This window comes from Numenius arquata, chromosome 11, assembly GCF_964106895.1.
Source record: "Numenius arquata chromosome 11, bNumArq3.hap1.1, whole genome shotgun sequence".
Taxonomy (NCBI): domain Eukaryota; kingdom Metazoa; phylum Chordata; class Aves; order Charadriiformes; family Scolopacidae; genus Numenius; species Numenius arquata.
The window spans coordinates 35,747,104-35,765,521 of record NC_133586.1 but is presented as its reverse complement, the minus strand read 5'-3'; the positions used below and the strand labels follow the sequence as shown (position 1 = coordinate 35,765,521).

Sequence of the window (18,418 nt, the reverse complement as noted above, 5' to 3'; positions counted from 1 at the left end):
GGTTGTCTTGATCTTGGGGGGTGCAATCCCTGAGCGGCTCCCGTTGGAAGAAGGGGAGGGGGGGGGCTGTGTGTGTGTTCCCCGGCGGGGGAGACGCTGACCGAGGCGGGTGTCCCGGCGGAGGGGAGGCCCCCGGCCGGCGGTGCGGGGGGGTGTGTGTGAGTGTGTCCCCCGGTCCCGCCCCCGGCCCGCCCCGCCGGGCGGAAGGGAGCGGGGCGGAACGGCGGGCCCGGGCGGTGTTTCCGGGCGGGGGGGGATCGGCGGGGCGCAGCCAGCGTGTCCCGCGGCGGGGCCGGGTGGCGGGACCGGCCGAGCGCCATGGGCCCGGCCCGCCGCAGGGCCGCGCTCCGCCTGCGTGGCGGCGGGTGAGCGGGGACACACCGGGACAACACCGGGCGGGGGGGTGGCGGGGAGGGGTCGGGGATCTCCGCCGGCCGCTGACACCCCCCCCCCCCCCCTTCTCCTCCTCCTCCTCCTCCTCGCTGTGCCCCAGGTCCCCGCCGCTGCTGGGTCTGCTGCCCGGCAGGTTCTCCATCTTCCCGCTCTTCTTCCTGGCGCTGCTCCTGGGCTTCGCTTCGCTGCTCTGGCTCCAGCTCAGCTGCTCGGGCGAGGGGCCGGTCCCCGGCGACGGGAAGAGCCGGGGGGGTCCCCGCCAGCCCTGCCCGCCCCAGGCCCCCCTGCTGCCGCCGGTGGAAGACGAGCCGTCGTGGGGTCCCCATCGCCTGGCGCTGCTGGTCCCCTTCCGAGAGCGCTTCGAGGAGCTGCTGACCTTTGTGCCCTACATGCACCGCTTCCTCAGCAAGAAGAGGATTCGCCATCACATCTTCATCCTCAACCAGGTGGATCATTTCAGGTAGCGTCTCCCCTCGCCGCAGCGAGCAGAGGCAGCCAGGGGGCCCTTTTCCGAAACTCCGTCCCCGCTGGGAGCGGGGAGGCGTCTCCTCCTTGTTTCTGGCAGCGTGGAGAAGCCATGGGCCTGGGCAGCGGGCAGTCAGGGCTGGGGTGTGATGATCTCCCTGAATTTACTCACTCTAGAGCTTATAGAAGGACAAAGCAGTGTTTTGCTTCTCTCTTCCTAAGCAAGAAGTGAATTACCCAGGTATTTCAGCTTTCTCCCCAGAGTTGCAGGGCCATGGACACAAAGATCTGGAGAGGCTGAAATTCAAAGAAATAGCGTGGGGAGTTTGGAAATGCCGTCGCTCACCCCCAGCTCGCTGTCCCGTACCTGCCTGCAGCCCCGGCGGGTGCTGTGCAGCCCTCCCCTCGGGAGGGGTCTGCAGTGGCCAAACCCCTGCGCGGTGCCATCGGGCTCAGCGTGTTCGTAGGGAGAAGCAGAGGTGCAGTTTCAGGACGGGCAACAGTGGCACCCCGCACTGTGAAGGCAGGGAACACCGTGTCTGTGTCTGTCCCCATTTGGGGACCAGTCGAACGTTTAGCATTGAGGAGCACGGGAGAGGGACGTGAAGGGACAGCGGCTGCCGTGCATGGCGCTGAGAGTCCCCGGTCCCTTGGCAGGTTTAACAGGGCGTCCCTGATCAACGTGGGCTTCCTGGAGAGCAGCAACGACACCGACTACATCGCAATGCATGACGTTGATCTCCTGCCCCTCAATGAGCAGCTGGACTACAGCTTCCCGGAGGCAGGGCCCTTCCACGTGGCATCCCCAGAGCTGCACCCGCTCTACCACTACAAGACCTACGTGGGTGGCATTCTGCTGCTTACCAAGCAGCACTATGAGATGGTGAGCACGTGAGTGGGACGTCCTGACCAGTTTGGGGTAGGGGCTACGACACTGGCTTGGTGAACAGTCATACATTTTGTGTTCCATGCTTGGGAAGGGGGGAAAGGAGTCAAAACGGTTTGGGGGCAGAGCCTGAGCTGGTGGAGACAGGAGAGGGAAGGCTGTGCTGGTGCTCAGGGCTTGTGGTGCTGGGATCTGCTTCTCTGCGGCGTGTGGAGTTGAGCTGGACCAGACCTTGGCCGGTACGACGCCCTTCTCATTTCAGTGCAATGGCATGTCCAACCGCTTCTGGGGCTGGGGACGGGAGGATGACGAGTTTTATCGACGCATCAAAGGAGCTGGTCTCCAGGTAAGGGGTGCTCCGTGGCCTCCTAGCTTGAAATTGTCTTCTCCTTGTCTCCCCACCTGGCCCCTGGCTGTAGCTGCCCAGGTCAGGACCTGGGGAAGGCAGCCCTTCTGCGCTCCCCATTGCAGTAGCAGACGCAGCAGGTTTTCCAGTAGCTTTACAGAAGCTTTCCTCTCCTTCCAGGTTCGCCGTCCCTCTGGAATCACGACTGGATATGAGACTTTCCAGCACCTGCATGACCCAGCCTGGAGGAAGAGAGACCAGAAGCGCATTGCTGCGCAGAAGCAGGTGAGACCTCTGTCTGGTTGAGGGAAACCATGGGAGATTTGGGTTGTCATCACCACATGCTCTGAGCCCTCCTTTCTCATGTCCTCCCCTGCCAGCTCTGCGCTCCCTCCCCGGGCACAGGGTGCTTCCCCCTCCACTGGAAGCCAGTGTGGGCTGAGTCGTCTTTCTCTTCCTCAGGAACAGTTTAAGGTGGATCGGGAGGGAGGTCTGAACAATGTGAGGTACCGAATCGAGTCACGGACAGCTTTGAATGTGGCAGGAGCCCCTTGCACCGTCCTTAATATCTTGCTGGACTGCGACACGAGCGAGACCCCTTGGTGCACGTTTGGCTGAGCCCATCTCCCGTGTGCCAATCATGTGCACTGTGCTTGTGCCAAGATGCCGGCGCTGCCGCTGCGCTGCTTGGAGCAGGCAGGATTTTTGTGGCAGACGAGCATGGCGGCGCTGGCGAGACACGGAGGAACGGAAAGGGCTGGGAACCGGGCTTTGCTGGGACCAACAGAAGAGGCTGAGAGCAGGACTCTGCGGCATTGCTGTGGACACTGGTGCTTCCTCCCAGGGCAGGTGCAGGAGGCAGTTTTCCTGCCCTGGACATGGCTGAGCTGCCACCCGGCTCAGAGGACAATAAAGAACTATCAGGGCACCTGTGAGTTGTGAATGCCCTGGGCCGCGCCATGCCGCTCCTTTTTCCTGCTCCCTTCACCGTACTGGCTTCAGTGTACCCGTTTCTGGCTTGGCCCCAGCTGTGGTCTGTCTGGACGGGTGATCTTCTCTGGTTCAGAGGCCAAGCCGGTCTGAAACGGGCTCTGAGTGAGATGGTGCCTGTGTTTAGCTGCCAGGTACCCCCAGGGCTGTCCTGTGGTTGCTTCATTGCAGGAAGCGGTTGTGGTTGAGCCATGGCGCAGCATCCTCAGGTCTGCTGGATGTCAGCAGCTGAGGTAGCCCAGGATTTCTCTCTCTGTGGAGTAAGGAGGAGAGTTCTGGCTGAGCTGCTCTCTTCCTTGCTTGCCTCCTGTGGCATGTGCTGCCTTGGCCTTTTTCAGGGGGTGTTGGAGAGCCTGATGTCCCCCCAGCAGCGCTGAGGGGAACTGGGATCTGCTCCTGCCCTGTACCGAGGTGTTCTGGGAAGGACTGGCTGCCAGGCTCACTGCAGTGCTGGTGGAGCTGGGGCAATGGCGTGGGTGAAGTGCAGAAATCAGGATGGTTCCCTGTAATCCACCTGAGTCGAGGAGAACAAGAACTTCCCTGGGCAAGGCAGGGACTGGGACGCTCCCCTCGAGGTGGGAGCAGGAGGGTTTGGGTTGATGAGGGGGACACAAGACTGTGTGGGGCCCAGGCTGCAGGTCTCACCCGCTCGCTCTATCTGTCCAGTCCTGCCTTGCCACCAGGCTCGTTTCTGCTGTGGCGTGGCAGGACAAGGGCCTGGGCTGCCCCTTCCAGCAGGGCAGGGGGCTGTTTACTTGCTGAGGGTATCACAGTGCTGGTCCCCTGCTGCCTGCAGGGCCTGCGAGGGCTCCGCTGTGGGCTCAAGCTCCCCACTGTGGATGTGGCTTGTCTGGGTCGGTGAACGGCTGAGGGAAGGTGCCCGGGGAAAGAGCTGTGTCAGCCTTGGGGTGCTGCTGAGCAGCAGGTGACCAAGCAGACACACTCCTGGGTCTGTCCCCACGAGCCCAACCCATGTGGTGACTTGGAGACCTGCTGCTGTCAGAGCAAGAGCAGCCTGTGGGAGGCAACTGAAGCACTGACACTGTGCTGGGAGAGTGCCCTGGGATGGGAGACACGAGGAGGAAGAGGAGGTGAATGTCCTCCTCTGGCAGCTGGGGACATGCCTGGGTGCTCTGCAGTGCCGGATCCAGGAGGTGGGGAAGCCAGGAGGGTCTCAACAGGTGAGGAAGGGCACCTGGGGCTGCCAGTTGTTTGGGTTTGGTAGAAATCAGCCGCACCAGCAGCTTTTGCTGGGAAATGGGGTGTGTAGAGCTGGGCAGGGGGGCTGCATGTCCTGCTCGGGACCCAGCTCTTGAGCCCCAGCTGTGGAGCAGCACCTGGTCCGTGCTTGCTCATGCTGGGACCGAACAGGCGCTGTGACCTTTAGGATGCTGCCATTCACTCTGATCTGTCAAGGGGTGGCAGAGACGCCCTCCAACTCTTGAGAGAGACCCCTGCCAGTGCTGGGCTCCTCTCTTCCATCACCAGCCTGGCCTGGCTGCCTGCTCAGGCTGCTGGGTGAAGTGGTGCTGTGCTGCTTCAGGATGGAGGGTGCTTGGGCTGGGCTCACAGATGGTGCTGTGTTTGGGACTGCATCGTGCTGGCTCTGGGGCTTGGCACGCGTTTTGGGTGCTGCTGCCTCCTTAAGCTGGGCAGACCCAGCCGAGCAGCCAGTACCCCTCGGTTCAGCCCCGTCACCAGCGCTGGCACTAGGCCCTTCGTGTTTCCTGGCCCCTTCTGTCCTTGTCCCATGCCTGGTGCTTCATGGAGCAATTGCTTTGCTGGGTGCCTGCAGACGTCCCCAGACAGAAGCTGTCGCCATCTCGGGAAGCCGAGCAGACTCAGGGACATGGCATCTCCGGGGAGGAGCACCGGGATGAGGGAGACAAAAGCATCAGAGCCAAGTGTGGGGGTCGTGTATGGTGTAGGGGCAGCGGGATGGGGTGTCTGGAGAGACCTGGTGCCGTCTGCTCTCTGTGCTGCTCTGGAGCTGGGTGAGGAGGCTGGAGTTCTGCAGATGGGGGTGCAAGGGGGGCTGCCTCCCGAGGAAGGGGTCAAGGTGGCGGTGCAGGGCGGTAAGGATCAGGCCCTGCTGCTTTGCATCACCCAAGGCACAGGCAGACCCAGCGTGTCCTCCCCAGCTCAGGGCCTGTCCTCGCCCCAGAGCCATGTAGGGATGCGCTACCCATGGCCTCTCCAGCACTGGCATCTGGAATGAAGATTGCAGATGGGCTCGGACACATGGTGCGCTGCTCCGGAGGAGTTCCCAGGACCCATCATGTCCCTCGCTGCAGTTGGCCAGAGGGAGATGTTGGCCCAACAGCCCTGCTCCTGTCTCTCTATCGCGCAGGTTTTGGGCTCAGCCACCTGTACACCAGCCTGAACCGCAGCCAGGGCTGGCAGAGACAAATCAGAGTATTTCTCTGCACCGTTCAAAATAGATGACACAGTTTCGGGCAGGTTTCATGAAGACATAGATGTGCAGAAACAGAGAGCATATGCGCACCTTGCACTTCGCTCAGCGCTAAAGGCTCCTCTCCCGCTGCCTGGCAGCTATTTCTCAGCTCCGCTCGCAGCCCCCTCATCCTCTGGTTGCTTTTGTGGAAGAGGCACCGTGCTGTAGACCCGGCTTCCTTTTATAGCCCTGAATGTGACTCGGAGGTCGCTCGGCTCTGTTACCCCCCCACGCACTTCATTATTAGCAATGGCCCAGCGGGAGGGGATGATTTTTTTTTCCCCATCGCCTTTCAGCAGATGGATAACACCCTGCCTGCTGCCCTGGGAGGCCCGCGAAGCCGAGCCGGAGGCCTCCTGGCGTTCCCCTGCTCTCAGCAACCCTGAGGAGGGGGTCAGGATGCTTGGGGGCAAAGAGAGCCTGTGGAGTTCCAGCCCTGCCCCTATGTGACCCCCCCTTCTGGGGCCCAAATTGCTGCCAGCGGGGCCGTGCGGGGGCTGCTGCAGGCATGGGAATTGGCTGGCTTTTATTGCCAGGTTGTTTTAAATGGGGTGGTGCCCGGAGCGGTTTGCTGGCAGCCACATGAAATTGCTGTAGCATCGTGATGGGGGGGGGAGCAGGGGGTTGAGGTGAGCAGAGAGAGGGGGCTGGGGAAAAGCTGACGGGAGGCAGACGTGTCTCTACCCAGGGGAGGTGCTATCCCTGGCCGCTGGAGTGTCCCGGGCAGAGCCGAGCCCCGGGGCCTCGCGGGAGCTGCCATCCTGGGGAGACGTGCCCAGGGGAACGCAGCCCGCGGTGGAGACGTGGCAGCAGGAAACGGGGCAGACAAGGAGGGGTGCGGCTGTGACCAGCACCCGTTGAAGTCAGCCCAGCATCACTACAACCTGCCTGGACCGAGGCCCTGGTGGGATGCCGTTACTGCCTGTCCCTCTGGCAGGGACCCAGCATCCCCACGGGCTGCTGGGGGCGCCCCACGCGTGGCTGAGCTGCAAGCAGAGGGCCAGGGCATTGCAGACACGTTTCTGGTGCCAGCAGGTTGGGAAATGGCAGTGTTGCGAAGGGCCCCCCTGTTCAGAGGCCGCACATCCTGTCACCCCAGCATGCAGCTGCGTGGTGGAAAGGAGCCATGGGGAACAGGGAAGCTGGGGACGGAGGGAGCGGTTGTATGCCTTGGCACCGCACCGAGGATAATGGAAGCATGTGAGCCTGGCGAGCAGGGACCGGGGACACTGTGTATGTGTGGGTGAGCACTGGCAGCACAGCTTGAGGACTCTGGTGTGTGGCGGGGGGAGCTGGCAGCGAGCAGGGCCCCGGTGCACGAGCGCTCCGGATGAACACATCCCCGAACCCAGGGTGGGCATGGTGCGGGAATGATCCCTCCCCTGGGAGAGATGGGTGCCATGCATGAGTTGCTGTGGGGATGGAGCAGGGTTGTCCCCCGAGGACACCAGGACACCCGGTGAACAGGTCTGCCCTGCGCTAGGATCCCCGCTCCTGCACGCTGCAGGGGTGGCGAGTGACAAAACTGGCTGCGGGCCAGGATGTGGCAGGGCTGGTGCAGAGGGATGAAGCGTGTCATGTCTCAGCGGTGCCAGGCCCAACGCTGGGGCGGGTGGCAGCCCCTCAAGGGCGCTCCACACCCCCCCATGGCGTGCTGTGGCCCGTGGAGTGAGCGGTGGCAGCGCAGGCACCTCTGGTGCTTCCTGCACACCCGTGGGTGCTGGGGGGGGATGGACACGGGGCTGGAGGTGGGTGCGGAGAGTGTCCAACGGAGCCAAGACCCCTCTCCACCCTCCGTGGAGGGGGGATGCAGTCCCGGGTAGGCGATATGTCCTGCTCCTACCAGCCAACCCGCCACGGTGAGGGCCACCGGGGACCGACTGGGGCCACTGCTAGTCAGGGAGTCGCGGGGGGAAGGGGTTTCCCCGCACCGAGGCGGGGTGGGGGGGGGGAGTTTGCGCAAGGGGTGCTCGGCGCTGCACAAAGCCAGCACCGCCCCGCCCCGCCGGCAGGCACGGCCCCCTTCTTCTTCTTCTTCTTCCTCCTCCTCCACCTCCTCCTCCTCCTCCTTCTCTTCCCGCCCCACCGCCGCCCGCCTCCGCGCCGCGATTTGCCGGTGCCGGCTCCTCCCGCTGCCCGCGCGGTCGCCGGCCGAGGGGCGCGTTCAAACGCGGCGAGGGAAGGAGGGAACCGGGAGGCGGAGGGGAGGGGGGGGGGAAAGAAGAGAGAGAAAGATAGAGAAAGAGGAGCCGAGCGGGATCGCAGCGCCGCCGGCATGGTGAGTGCGGGCCCGGGTGAACCCCCGGTACGCCCTCCCGGTAAGCCCCCGGTACGCTTCCCCGAGGGAGTGGCGGGGGGGAAATCTCGGGTGCGCCCCCTTCCTCCTTCCCTCCCCCCCGCGTTGCTTTCCGCCGTGCGGTGCTTTGTGACGGGATGCAACGCGCTCGCTCGGGCCCGGTCCCGGGGACCGACCTCCCCCTCCGCCTTCTCCGTGCCGGAAATTCCGGCCCGGGATCGGGGGGGGGGGCTGCGGGGAGGCGCGGAGGGGGGGGGGGGGGCTGCGGGGAGGCGGGCGCGGGGGTCCCCCCCGCGCCCGCCTCCCCGCAGCCCCCCCCCCCTCCGCGCCTCCCCGCAGCCCCCCGGAGTGTTTGTGGCCGTATCCTGCCCGGGGAGGGCGGGGGGGCACAGCTTGGGGTTGGGATCGTATCTCCTCGGGAAGGAGCCAGGCTGGCCGGACCGGTGTTTTGACGCCTGGGGGGTGACACCCTTCCCGCCGCAGGCAGGACACCTTCGGATTCCCCCGGCGCTTCCCAAAAACCTCCCACAACCTGACCTACTTCCTCGGCCGACTGTGCCGGGAGAAGCTGGCTCTGCCGGGGTTCGGCCGAGCTGCTGCCCCCGGTGTTGGGGGGGGGGCTGGATGCTGCAAGCTTCCCCTCCGTGTCCCCCATCCATCCCTTCTGCACGCCCAGTGGCATCGCAGGCAGCACGGAGCCTCCCAGAGGGACCCGATCCCTCCTGTCCTTCCTGGGGTGCCGATGCCCGGAGCAGGTGCTGGGTTCGGGGAGGGAGGTGACAGCGCAGGCCGGGAGCTGTCAGACAGGTTTGTGCGTGGCAGCAATTAAAAGCGGGGTGTTTGTTTACCCGGCGTGTGGTGCTGAGAACCAGGGCAGCTTCCTGGGTGTAACCCGGCCTGCGAGCCCTCGGCGAGGCTGGGAGCCACGGGGGGGGGGGGGGCTCTGCCTGTCCCCTGCCACGTTCACCCTGTCCCCACTGCCAGGGCTGCTCCCGAAGGGCTGCGAGGGCCATTGTCCCCCTCCCCGGTGCTGGGGAGCCGGAGCCGAGGCCGAAGGCATCCTCGCCATCCTTCCTCCCCCGGCCACCTGCGCAGGAAGCTGCATTGTCCCGTCCGCATCCTGCCCCTTCCCGCCACCCTCCCGCTGTGTCCGGCCACAGGGTCCCCGGCACGCACGCAGCAGCTGGACTGTGGCCACCTCACCCCTGGCCAGCACTGGGGTGGGAGCTGCCTGTGGATGGAGCAGGGCCACAGGGAGGGATTGGGAACTCGCCCTGCGTGGCGTGGGAGCCCGTGCTGTGCGGGAAGGCTCCCCGTGGGGCAGGAGAGGTGCCCGTTCCCTGCACACCCTGGGGAGGCCAAGCCAGTGTCCCCGGGACTGGGCATCCCTGGGGTCATTTTAGGGAGAGTGTCCAGACCGTGGGGACCTGGGGGGCGGCTCGGTGCCGCTGGGCTGGGGCTGGCGCCAGGCCCGGGCAGGTGCTGCCGGCTCCCGAACTCGCCCGCCTGGCTGGGCGGCAGGTGCCTGTTTTGGTGGCGGCCCCGGCCGCAGGCGGGAGGTGGGGCTGGGTGTGGGAGGGAGGTGCTCCGCCATGGTGGGGGGACGGCAAGGGGGGGAGCCCCCGCCTCACCGCAGCTCGCCCAGTGCATGCTGCATGCTGGCACCCTGCTCACTCGGCTCCCGGGTCCCCTGGGGAGCTGCTCGGGACATGGCAGGTCTCTCCCAGCACCTGGAGCCTGGGTTGGTCCTTGGGATTAGCTGGGAAATGGGGGTGCCGGGGGGGGCTCCAAGTCCCGGCTGCCCGGCGTTGCTGACTTTGTCTCTCCTTCAGCAGTGCTGGTACCGGGCTTTTCTCTAATTCTCCATGGCAGCAGCACAGGGTCCTGTGACCTGTGAGCCTGACACCCGCATCCTCGGCACCTACCTCTCTTCGGAGCCCGTCGGCATCGTCGGCAGCATGGGCAGCGTGGGCAGCCTGGTGGAGAAGCAGGATCTGTCCCCCCTGGAGCTGCGGGCCCCGCTGGGGGGCTCGCGGGGGCTTCGGCAGCCCGACGGCTTACTGCGGAAGGGGCCGAGCCAGCGGGAGCTCTTTGGCTACCTGCACGGGGCCAAGAAGGAGACGCGGTCGGAGCGGAAGCACCAGACGTCGGGCGCCTGCTACAAGCGGGACTACGAGAGCGACCGTGAGAACCGGTCCCCGGAGCGCGGTTCTCGTGAGCATCACCGTGGGGCTGACTTCTCCAAGAGCTCCCTGCCCGAGAGGGGCCGCTTCGACAAGGTGAGGCTGTGGGCACCATGCCGGGCCCTGAAATATGTCCTGCTCTGTGAGAGAATGGGGCCGGAAGAGAACAGTCCATATCTGGGATGGAATATGGGGATTTGAGGATGTCCAGGGATGTGGGGCTGGGAACAGGTGGGTTTTCCCTGGCTTGGGACTTCTGTGAGGGGCTGTTGGGCTCATCCTGACCCCGCTCTTGTTTTTCAGTGCCGTATCAGGCCCTCAGCCTTCAAGGCGGTGGCTGGGAAGGGGCTGGTCTCCATGCAGGGCCTCTCCTCATCCAAGGGGCAGAAGCTGTCCAAGAGCAACGGGAGCCTGCACACGCTGCTGTCGCAGAGCAGCACGGCGACCTCGCAGCACGGCCCGCTCCGCACCCACCTGCTCCACGCCATCAGCCTGGATGAGGCCTCCGACTCCAGCCACAACTCCATCCAGAGCTTCCCCTCCTACGGCTCCCGCCTCAAGCCTGCCCAGAGCCAGTTCAGCGCCTCCATGGGCCACATCAACCACATCGGGGGCTCCTTGGACAGGGTCTCCCGGAGCCCCAGGGACCCCCTGGCCCCTGAGAAAGCACCCCTGTCCTGCAAAAGCATGGCCACACTGAGCCGGCTGCAGAGCCCTGGGGAGCCCCCGCCACCCTATGAGTTCACCTACTCGCTGGAGGACGCGGTGAAGCAGCTGGAGGACCGGCTGCAGGAGACGGGAGGAGAGCTGCGGCAGCTCAAGAGGAGCCTTAGTGAGACCGAAGACCCCTTCACACAGGTGAGCTGTGGGGCTGGGGCTGCACTGGGTGCCCTGGGCCAGGGCGTGGGGAAGCGGTGCCTGGGTGGAGGGAGCTGTGAAGGAGCTGGTGTCCTGCTGTGGTGGGCGATGGGCGGGGAATGTCCAAGCTGGGGAGGATGCAACATCACGGGACCTTCTGGGATCCCTCCCTGGTGCTGCCCCAGACCCTCACCAGAGTCCACCCGTGCTGGCAGGCATTTGAGGACAAGCAGCGGCTGTGGCTGGATGAGCTGGAGGATCTGAAGCAGATGTACATGGCCAGGCTGCAGCAGGTGATGCAGCAGGCACAGCGCGGGCAGCGGGCGCTGCAGCTGCAGCTCTACAAGGCGCAGCAGGAGAAGAAGCGGCTGCAGGAGGAGCTGAGCATGCAGCAGTGCCAGTGTGAGGAGCCCAAGCTCCGGCAGTCCCAGGGGGAGCGCGTCAGCCCCAAGCTGGAGGAGACCAAGTGGGAGGTGAGTCCCCTTCCTTCCCTCCGTGTTGCCACCCTCCTGGCTGTGGAGCCGGGATGGGGGCAGCAGTTCCCTGCTCTGGTGTCATTCATGGCCACAGAGGACGAGCCAGGTGGGATGCTCGTGGTCTGCCAGGGATGCTGTGGTGACAATCTGGAATGCTGCCACCCCTGGGGTCGTGTTCCTCCAACCCTTCCTCACTGCTTGCCCGTGCCCTGCAGGTGTGCCAGAAGGCAGCAGAGATCTCCCTGCTGAAGCAACAGCTCCGGGACACCCAGGAGGAGATGGCTCAGAAGCTGGGTGAGATATTCAGCCTGAAGACGCAGCTGCGGGAGGCCAAGGCGGAGGTCCAGGCCAGGGACTCCCAGCTGGCACAACTGGCAGACTCCTTCCAGAGCCCCCCGGAGCCCGGTGCCTCACTCCCTCTGGGCGATGACCCCATGCCGGCATGCCAGGACTTCCCTGGCTGCGAAACTGATGACTCCAAGTGCCGGGGCCTTCACAGTGACACGGCGGAGCCCCTGGAGCGGCAGGTGGAGTGGCTGTGGGCAGAGCTGCTGCGGGAGCGGCGCCAGGGCCAGCTGCAGGCTGTGAACTTTGAGCTGGAGAGAAAAACCTGGCAGGAGGAGAAGGAGAAGGTGCTGCGGTACCAGCGGGAGCTGCAGGCCAGCTACATGGAGATGTACCACCGGAGCCAGGTGCTGGAGCGGGAGCTGCGGCAGCTGCGGTCAGAGCCCAGGGATGTCGGAACAGACTCTCCGTGGATCGAGCGCGTGGAGTCCTCGAAGATCTGAGCAGTGGGATGCTGGTGGGACTGTGAAGGGGGAAGGTCTGTTGCTGCTGCAACTGGATGATCTCAGGGTTTGCACAAGGACCGGCTGCTCAGCGCTGCCCTGGGGAGAAGGACTGATTGCGACAAGGGAGCTTTTCCTTCTTGCAGCGCTTCAGGCCCTTCTGGGGGGGACTCTAGAGACCGGGGGGTCATCTGTGCCAGGGTGGGGGTCTTGCATGTGCCCCGTGCTCTGACTCCAGGAGCGCTTGCTCTGTGATTCCTTCTGCCATGAGAGCAGAAACCAAGCGCCCTGTGAGACATTCCCTGCCCCTCCTGCTCTGCTGCCCCATTCCCTACAATCCAGTAACTTAATGTCTTGCTAAGGAGAGGCTCAAGCCCTGTCCCCAGCCCCAGCGTCCTGCTGTGAGATTCCAGCTGCTGCTCACAGTGGCTGCCCTGTCAGCAGGGTCCTGGAGCCAGCAGTGCCCTGTGCCTGAGCCGGTCTCTGTTGGTACCACTGGGAAGGCAGAGGAGGAAAGCCTGACAAGTGCTGGTACTTCTGGGAGTGGGGCGGCTGCCCCAGCACCTCTGTTGGGGCTTTCCATGTTACCAGTACTGGGGCTGCTCTGCAATGGAGGGTGGTTAATGCAGCTTCCCAGCACGGAGCCCTTTGGGCTGAGAGGGATGAGTGCCTTGTGCAGTGAGGGATGGGAGCCCAGCGTCCTGCCACGCTGGGAGGCCTTTGTGGCTGGGGAAAAGAGGACTGGGACATGTGGGCAGTGGGCTGGGATGCTCCGCAGGCTGGGGAGAGGCTGGGGTGTCCCCACATCACCCCTCCCAGGATGGGTGAGGGGTAGCTGAGGGGCCGGGCCAATGCTGGGGGGAGACAAGGCCGAGAGGTGCTGGAAGGAGCCCTGCTCCATGTCTGTAACAACGGAGCCACGTGAAGGCCGGGCCCGGCCCCGCTCTCCTCGGCCTTTCCTGCAATAAACCCGGATTTCATTCTTCTGGTCGCTGCCTTTGCTTTTCCTCCAGCGCGGCGGGGGGGTACCGGGGCTCTCGGCCACACAAGGTGGGTGCGGGCCGGCCTGGGCCCTGCTGTGCCCGGGGAGGGGGCTGTGAGGCCGCCTCCCTCGGGGGTCGCTGCCGGGGAGCCGCCGCGTCGGGGCGGGAGGCGGCCCGGGGCTGGCGGTACAACCAGTCGGGGCATTGCAGCGGGCTGAGTCACAGCTGGGCCGGGGCCTGCGCGACCGGCTGGGCCCCGCGGGGGCGGGCGGCCTGCGGGGGCGCTGCCGCCGGGACAAGCCTCACCCCCTTACCCCCCCCCCCCCGGAATGGTTTAATCCAGCCAGGAGACCCCACGAGGCCGAAAATCACCACACCCCCGCACCCCCCCCGCCTCCCCCGGGAGTGGTCCCTCCCGGCCTTCCCCCCCCCCCAGGAATGCATGTCTCCCCGCCCACCCACGGGGCGCCCCCTATCGGCCCGGAGGCCCCCAGCCGTGCCAGCCCCCCCCCCGCCGCTGGGCCGGGGCTCCCCCCGGTACAAAGGGGGTACCGCGTCCTACAAACCCCGCAAATAGCTTTATTGACACACACACACACCCACACACCCCCCACCAGCGCTCACCGCCCCCCCGTCAATGTCCCCGCAAAGAGGGGTGGGGGACGAGGACCCGCCACGGCCCCGCGGGGCACAGCCCGTCCCCAGCTCTTCACAGCGGCAGGGGCAGGGCCCCCACCTCCTCCAGGCACTCATCGTAGGTCTCCTGGTACTCCTCGTGGGGCTTGATCATGATGACGCAGGTTGGGCGCTTCGAGCCGGCGGCAGCTCCCAGGTCCTGCCGGAAGAGAGCAAAGTGGGGAGGCTGGGGGTGCTGGGTGTTCCCCCCCGCCCCGGGGAGGGGAGGCCTGACACCCAGCCAACACGTGCCATCCCCTGGTCCAACGCAGGGAAGACACCTCCCCCAGTCCCTCAAGCTGGCACCCACCCCACAAGCCCCACTCCCTCCCCAGAGCAGGGAGCCAGGCTCTGCAGAGCTGCCTGCAGCAGGGGGTGACGTCCCAAAGACACCCACACCCCCTCCTCCCCCTCCTAAATTCCAGCCTGCAAAGGAGGGTGTCCCACTGACACCGTGCCTGGGACGGCATCCCGTTTCTGTGAGCAGCCAGGTCCCAACTCACAGCTAACAGGGCAGACGTGTCCCCCTCTGTGCCACAGCTCCCACCCCCCCTTGCTGCAGGGACTCGGCTGGGACAAAGGGTTCTCCACTCCCACATCCACACCACGACCGCTGCTCCCTCTCGTGCCCTGGCCACGGTGTTGAGATATTAGTTGTTTAGCTCAAATAAGTAAGTTTTAATTAAAATGAATTACTTAGGCTTATAATATGGTGTGACACGATATTTGCTTAGCTTTACTCCGCACGAGTGGCTACATTTGCTGAGGCCTTTAGGCCGCAGAGTTAATTTTCTCAGTAATTTTCCTAGCAGCTGGTACAGCGCTGTGTTTTAGTACAAGAAAAACGTTGATAACGCCTGGATGTTTTGGAATTGTTTTCCCGAAGTCTGGGACTTTTCAGTTCCCCATGTTCTGCCAGTGACCGCAGGTACACAAGGAGCGTAAACCAGAAGGTACAGAGGCAACAACCCTCAGCAGAGACTGCAAATCAACAAGGTAAGAGCAGTCAACAGCTGGCCTGCCTGCACACAGAGAAAGAATCCAGTGAAGTGTTGGAAGATCCCAGACCAAAAATCACCATCGGACTAAAAGATGCATGAACAGCACGTGACGCAGGTGTAGTGATTGCAAGGGTCTAATTGCCCTCCCTTTGTTCAAGACCCCTCCCTTTTGGAGGCACCAATCCCAGGCTGCTGGACCTTTCAATTAAATTACTTATTTTTATAAAATCTGACACCTGATGCTCTGCTGTGGGAAACCTAGGGCCAAGCCTAAAGGAGAAGGGAGCACAACAGAAAGCAAGTGTGTGTGTGAGGAGTCAGGAGGGGCACCCATCTGCTCAATGGGGTCACCCGCTGCGAAGGGACCCTGCTCCTGGCAGTTAAAGACTGGGGTGGTGTGTATGTGAGCCCTTGAATGGTGTGTGAATGCTTGGGCAGCAGCTCCTCCTTTAACATCAGACAAACACCGGGTGCTTTACTCAGGCACCAGGTTTGCACCTCCCCGCGAAGGCTCCTGTCACAGCCCAGGCCGGGTGCTGCCCCTGGGTTCCCCCTCGCCAGAGCTGGTGCCTCCCGACTGCGCGTCCCCAGCCCCAGCCCCTTACCGATTTGGAAGGGACGTATGCGTAGGGGAGGCTCCTGTCCTCGCACATGATAGGGATGTGGCAATACACATCTATAGGCAGCGTGTCGCCGGCCAGCACCGTGATCCTGCAGGGGAAAGCCCATGTCAGCGGCTGGCCCGGGCCGGGCCGGGCCGGGTCAGCGGGGCCGGAGCAGCGCTTACCCCTTCTCGCCCTTGTTGATGAACTTCTGGACCTCCTTCACACCGCGACGGATCTGCTTGTGCTTGGCCGCTGCAAGAGAAGCACTGCGTGAGGGGGCTGCTGCCCCGACCCTGCCCGGCCCCGGCTACGCCCCGCTCTCAGCCCCCGCCCAGACCTTTCCTGATACACTTGTAGAGCTTGCGCGTCAGCTTGCGGGAGGCGAGCGGCTGGGCGATGGGGTTCAGGTAGTCGAGCTGCTCTCGGTACGAGCGCTCTGGCGTCCCCTCCGCGTCCGCCGCTGCCTCCGGCTGTTTCTCCCGCGCCATGTCCGCGCCGCCATGCGCCGCCGCTTCCGCTTCCGGGCCACGCGCGGCCCGGGGGGCGGGACTGGCAGCTGCCAGCTCTCCGCCAGCCAATCGGCACCTCCCTCAGGGGCTGCCAGCCCACCCCGCCGACCAATGGCGAGCGGCGCCTTCCCGCCACCGGCCGCAGGGCTCCCGGGGCTCCCCCCGCCGCCCCGCACCGGCCGCGGTGTTACACACACGGGGACGAGCTTTCGCCACGGGCCTTTACTGGGGCACGGAGGGCCTGGGCGGCCCCAGGCTGGAGCACAGCGGGGCCGTGCTGCCCTGAGGGGGCCGCGCTCGACCCGCTCTCAACTTCGGCACGGCAACACCGCGAACGGGTGGGGAACGACAACGGGCAACCGAGCGCTCCTGCAGCGCCCCGGGGGTACAGCCAGCCACCGCCACAGGGCTGGGCCCGGATTCATCCCAACTGGTCACCAAGATGTTTTTCTCCCCCTTTTTTTTTTTTCATCCCCGGGAACGTTTTTCTCCCTGCAGGGCCACGTGGCTGCTTTCCCCCAGGGAGGAAGGTTTCCCTTCGCACACCCCTCCTAGAAGCCACTTTGTTCCTTTTCCATCAACCTGGCGGGCATCGCTGGAGGGTAACTAGGTCTGCCGAAGGCCACAGCTGCAGCGTCGGCACCTCCCATGGGCCCCAGCAGACCTCTTAAGCCAGGAAGACATAGCTGCTCCAAAAGAAACAGGCCTTGGGCCTGGCTTTTTACCTTCTGCCCCACCCCAGCTGGTTCCTCGAGCACAGGAGGGCTTCACCCAGCATCTGCAGCTGCTCCAGGACCTCTCCCTGCATCTCCATGGCCATGCGGTGCACGTGGTGGTTGAAGCTGTTGTACATCATAGCGTTCTGGAACATGAGCATGAGGTCACACTGGAACTGGACCATGGACTGAATGTGTCCCTTTGACAGTCTTCTCTTTATGCTGGTTAAATCCATGGGCCTACGAAAGATAGACAGAAGGACAACTAAATTGCAACCCACAGCTGGGCATTCTTCAGGCTCTGCATGAACGTGCTTATTCTCGTTTCAGCGTGGCCCTGAAAGCACAGCTATTTTCAATCAATTTTATTGCTTAGGACAAAAAGGAGGAGTGAGAAATGTTTTTCTTCTAAGTCAGGCAAGTAATTTTAGCCAATGCGACACTTGCTAGCCAATCAACTTGGCAGGTCATTAGCAGTCACCTCTAAAAAAAATTTGATGTGGAGCTCCTGAGAAGGCAAGCAGAGCGATTCCTGTAATTAGTCTTCATGAAGTCAGTCCAGGTCTTAGTGGAGAAAGAGAAGTTACAAAAATAGGTATCTATTAAAACCCCTAAAAATCAAATGGTGCCACTAGCAAAAATAGCAGTGCTGATAAGGGGAACATGATGGAGAATAAATATTACTTCCCTTATTTTGACAGAATGAGAAAATGAATGGTTGCAGAGACGACAACTGTGACCAGAATAGAATATGATTCAGCTCTGAAAAATGCCCTTAATCTCTCTGGGAAATATTCGTATGACCCATTTTCCGCTGAGAGTAAAACATCTGGGGAGTGAGCAGCGGATGAGGAGAGGGTATTGTCTGAGGCACATGCTTCTAGCACGGGGAGAAGAGGCTGCTGAGCTGCAGAAGCTGAATCCCCTGCTCAGGCAGGGCTTACAGCTGCAGGGACTGTGCCTGGAGTAAGCCAGCCATGCAATGCCAGCAAAGGGCAGGCGCAATTCCTACCAGCACCAGAGTCCATGCGAGCTGCGAGGTTCTTATCACCTGGAAGGGAGTTTTAATAAAAGAAATCAGTGGGAAATGCTGGTGACAGCCAAATGCTGGAAAAGAAGGAAGGAAACCTTCCCACTGGCCCTTTGGAAACCAGAAAAGACAGAAAAAACAGAGAGAAATCAACTAGCGAGGCTCCCTCCACAAACTCACCTCTTCACCACATCCCTGTATCCAGGGGCTTGTTTCTCTGACACTGCCTTCAGGAATGGGCCACTGTATCTACAGGAACAAGCACAAAGAAAGACCTCTGTCTGCCCCTCTGCCACAGACAACATCGCAACAGGGACCAGTGCTTCCCTCGCCCTGCTTGCCATGAGGGCCACAGCCCATTAGCAACAGCCAGTACTCGGTGGCTGGCACGACTTGGGAGGAGGCTGAGCGCCTCGTCAAAGCTGGCTGTGCCAGCTGTGTAGGAAGCAACATTTGGGCTCTGCCACATTAAGCAGAGGAAATAAATATGCAATGTTCTCTCCAGCTTTGCAGCACGCAGCTGTTCTCGCTGCGAGGACAGCCAGGAGCAAAGCCATGGAGAGACAAGCCAGCCTGTGGTGGCTGTTGTGGAGGGGAGGACAAGGCCGGGTGACACAAAAGCTGGAAGTCAATGTGTTCAGGAGCTGTGTCAATCCCACGCTTTGCCGCCACATACCTGTGACTGGCTATCATCTTCCAGATGGACAATAGAGTTCTTTTAAAGAGCAAATGCTGCAGGGGGTTATCCCAGCTGAGCTGCACC

The 18,418-nt window shown here is 63.1% G+C and overlaps 3 protein-coding genes across 3 annotated transcripts; 2 read left to right on the top strand and 1 right to left on the bottom strand.

Annotated features, from left to right (window-relative positions):
* Positions 1 to 183: 183 nt before the first annotated feature.
* On the top strand, positions 184 to 3,048 carry B4GALT7 (beta-1,4-galactosyltransferase 7). The gene is made up of 6 exons (XM_074156431.1): positions 184 to 365; positions 494 to 853; positions 1,516 to 1,741; positions 2,007 to 2,090; positions 2,271 to 2,375; positions 2,553 to 3,048. Exons 1-6 carry the CDS (start codon positions 319 to 321, stop codon positions 2,706 to 2,708), a joined length of 978 nt encoding a protein of 325 aa, XP_074012532.1. The 5' UTR covers positions 184 to 318; the 3' UTR covers positions 2,709 to 3,048.
* A 6,648-nt stretch (positions 3,049 to 9,696) lies between these two features.
* Positions 9,697 to 13,124, top strand: N4BP3 (NEDD4 binding protein 3). The gene is made up of 4 exons (XM_074156385.1): positions 9,697 to 10,110; positions 10,318 to 10,872; positions 11,088 to 11,345; positions 11,564 to 13,124. Exons 1-4 carry the CDS (start codon positions 9,697 to 9,699, stop codon positions 12,134 to 12,136), a joined length of 1,800 nt encoding a protein of 599 aa, XP_074012486.1. The 3' UTR covers positions 12,137 to 13,124.
* A 552-nt stretch (positions 13,125 to 13,676) lies between these two features.
* Positions 13,677 to 15,916, bottom strand: NHP2 (NHP2 ribonucleoprotein). The gene is made up of 4 exons (XM_074156445.1): positions 15,738 to 15,916; positions 15,583 to 15,652; positions 15,401 to 15,506; positions 13,677 to 13,954 (listed from the first exon to the last, which is right to left on the bottom strand). The coding sequence occupies exons 1-4, from the start codon at positions 15,886 to 15,888 to the stop codon at positions 13,829 to 13,831; spliced, it is 453 nt and encodes a 150-aa protein (XP_074012546.1). The 5' UTR covers positions 15,889 to 15,916; the 3' UTR covers positions 13,677 to 13,828.
* Between the last annotated feature and the right edge of the window lie 2,502 nt (positions 15,917 to 18,418).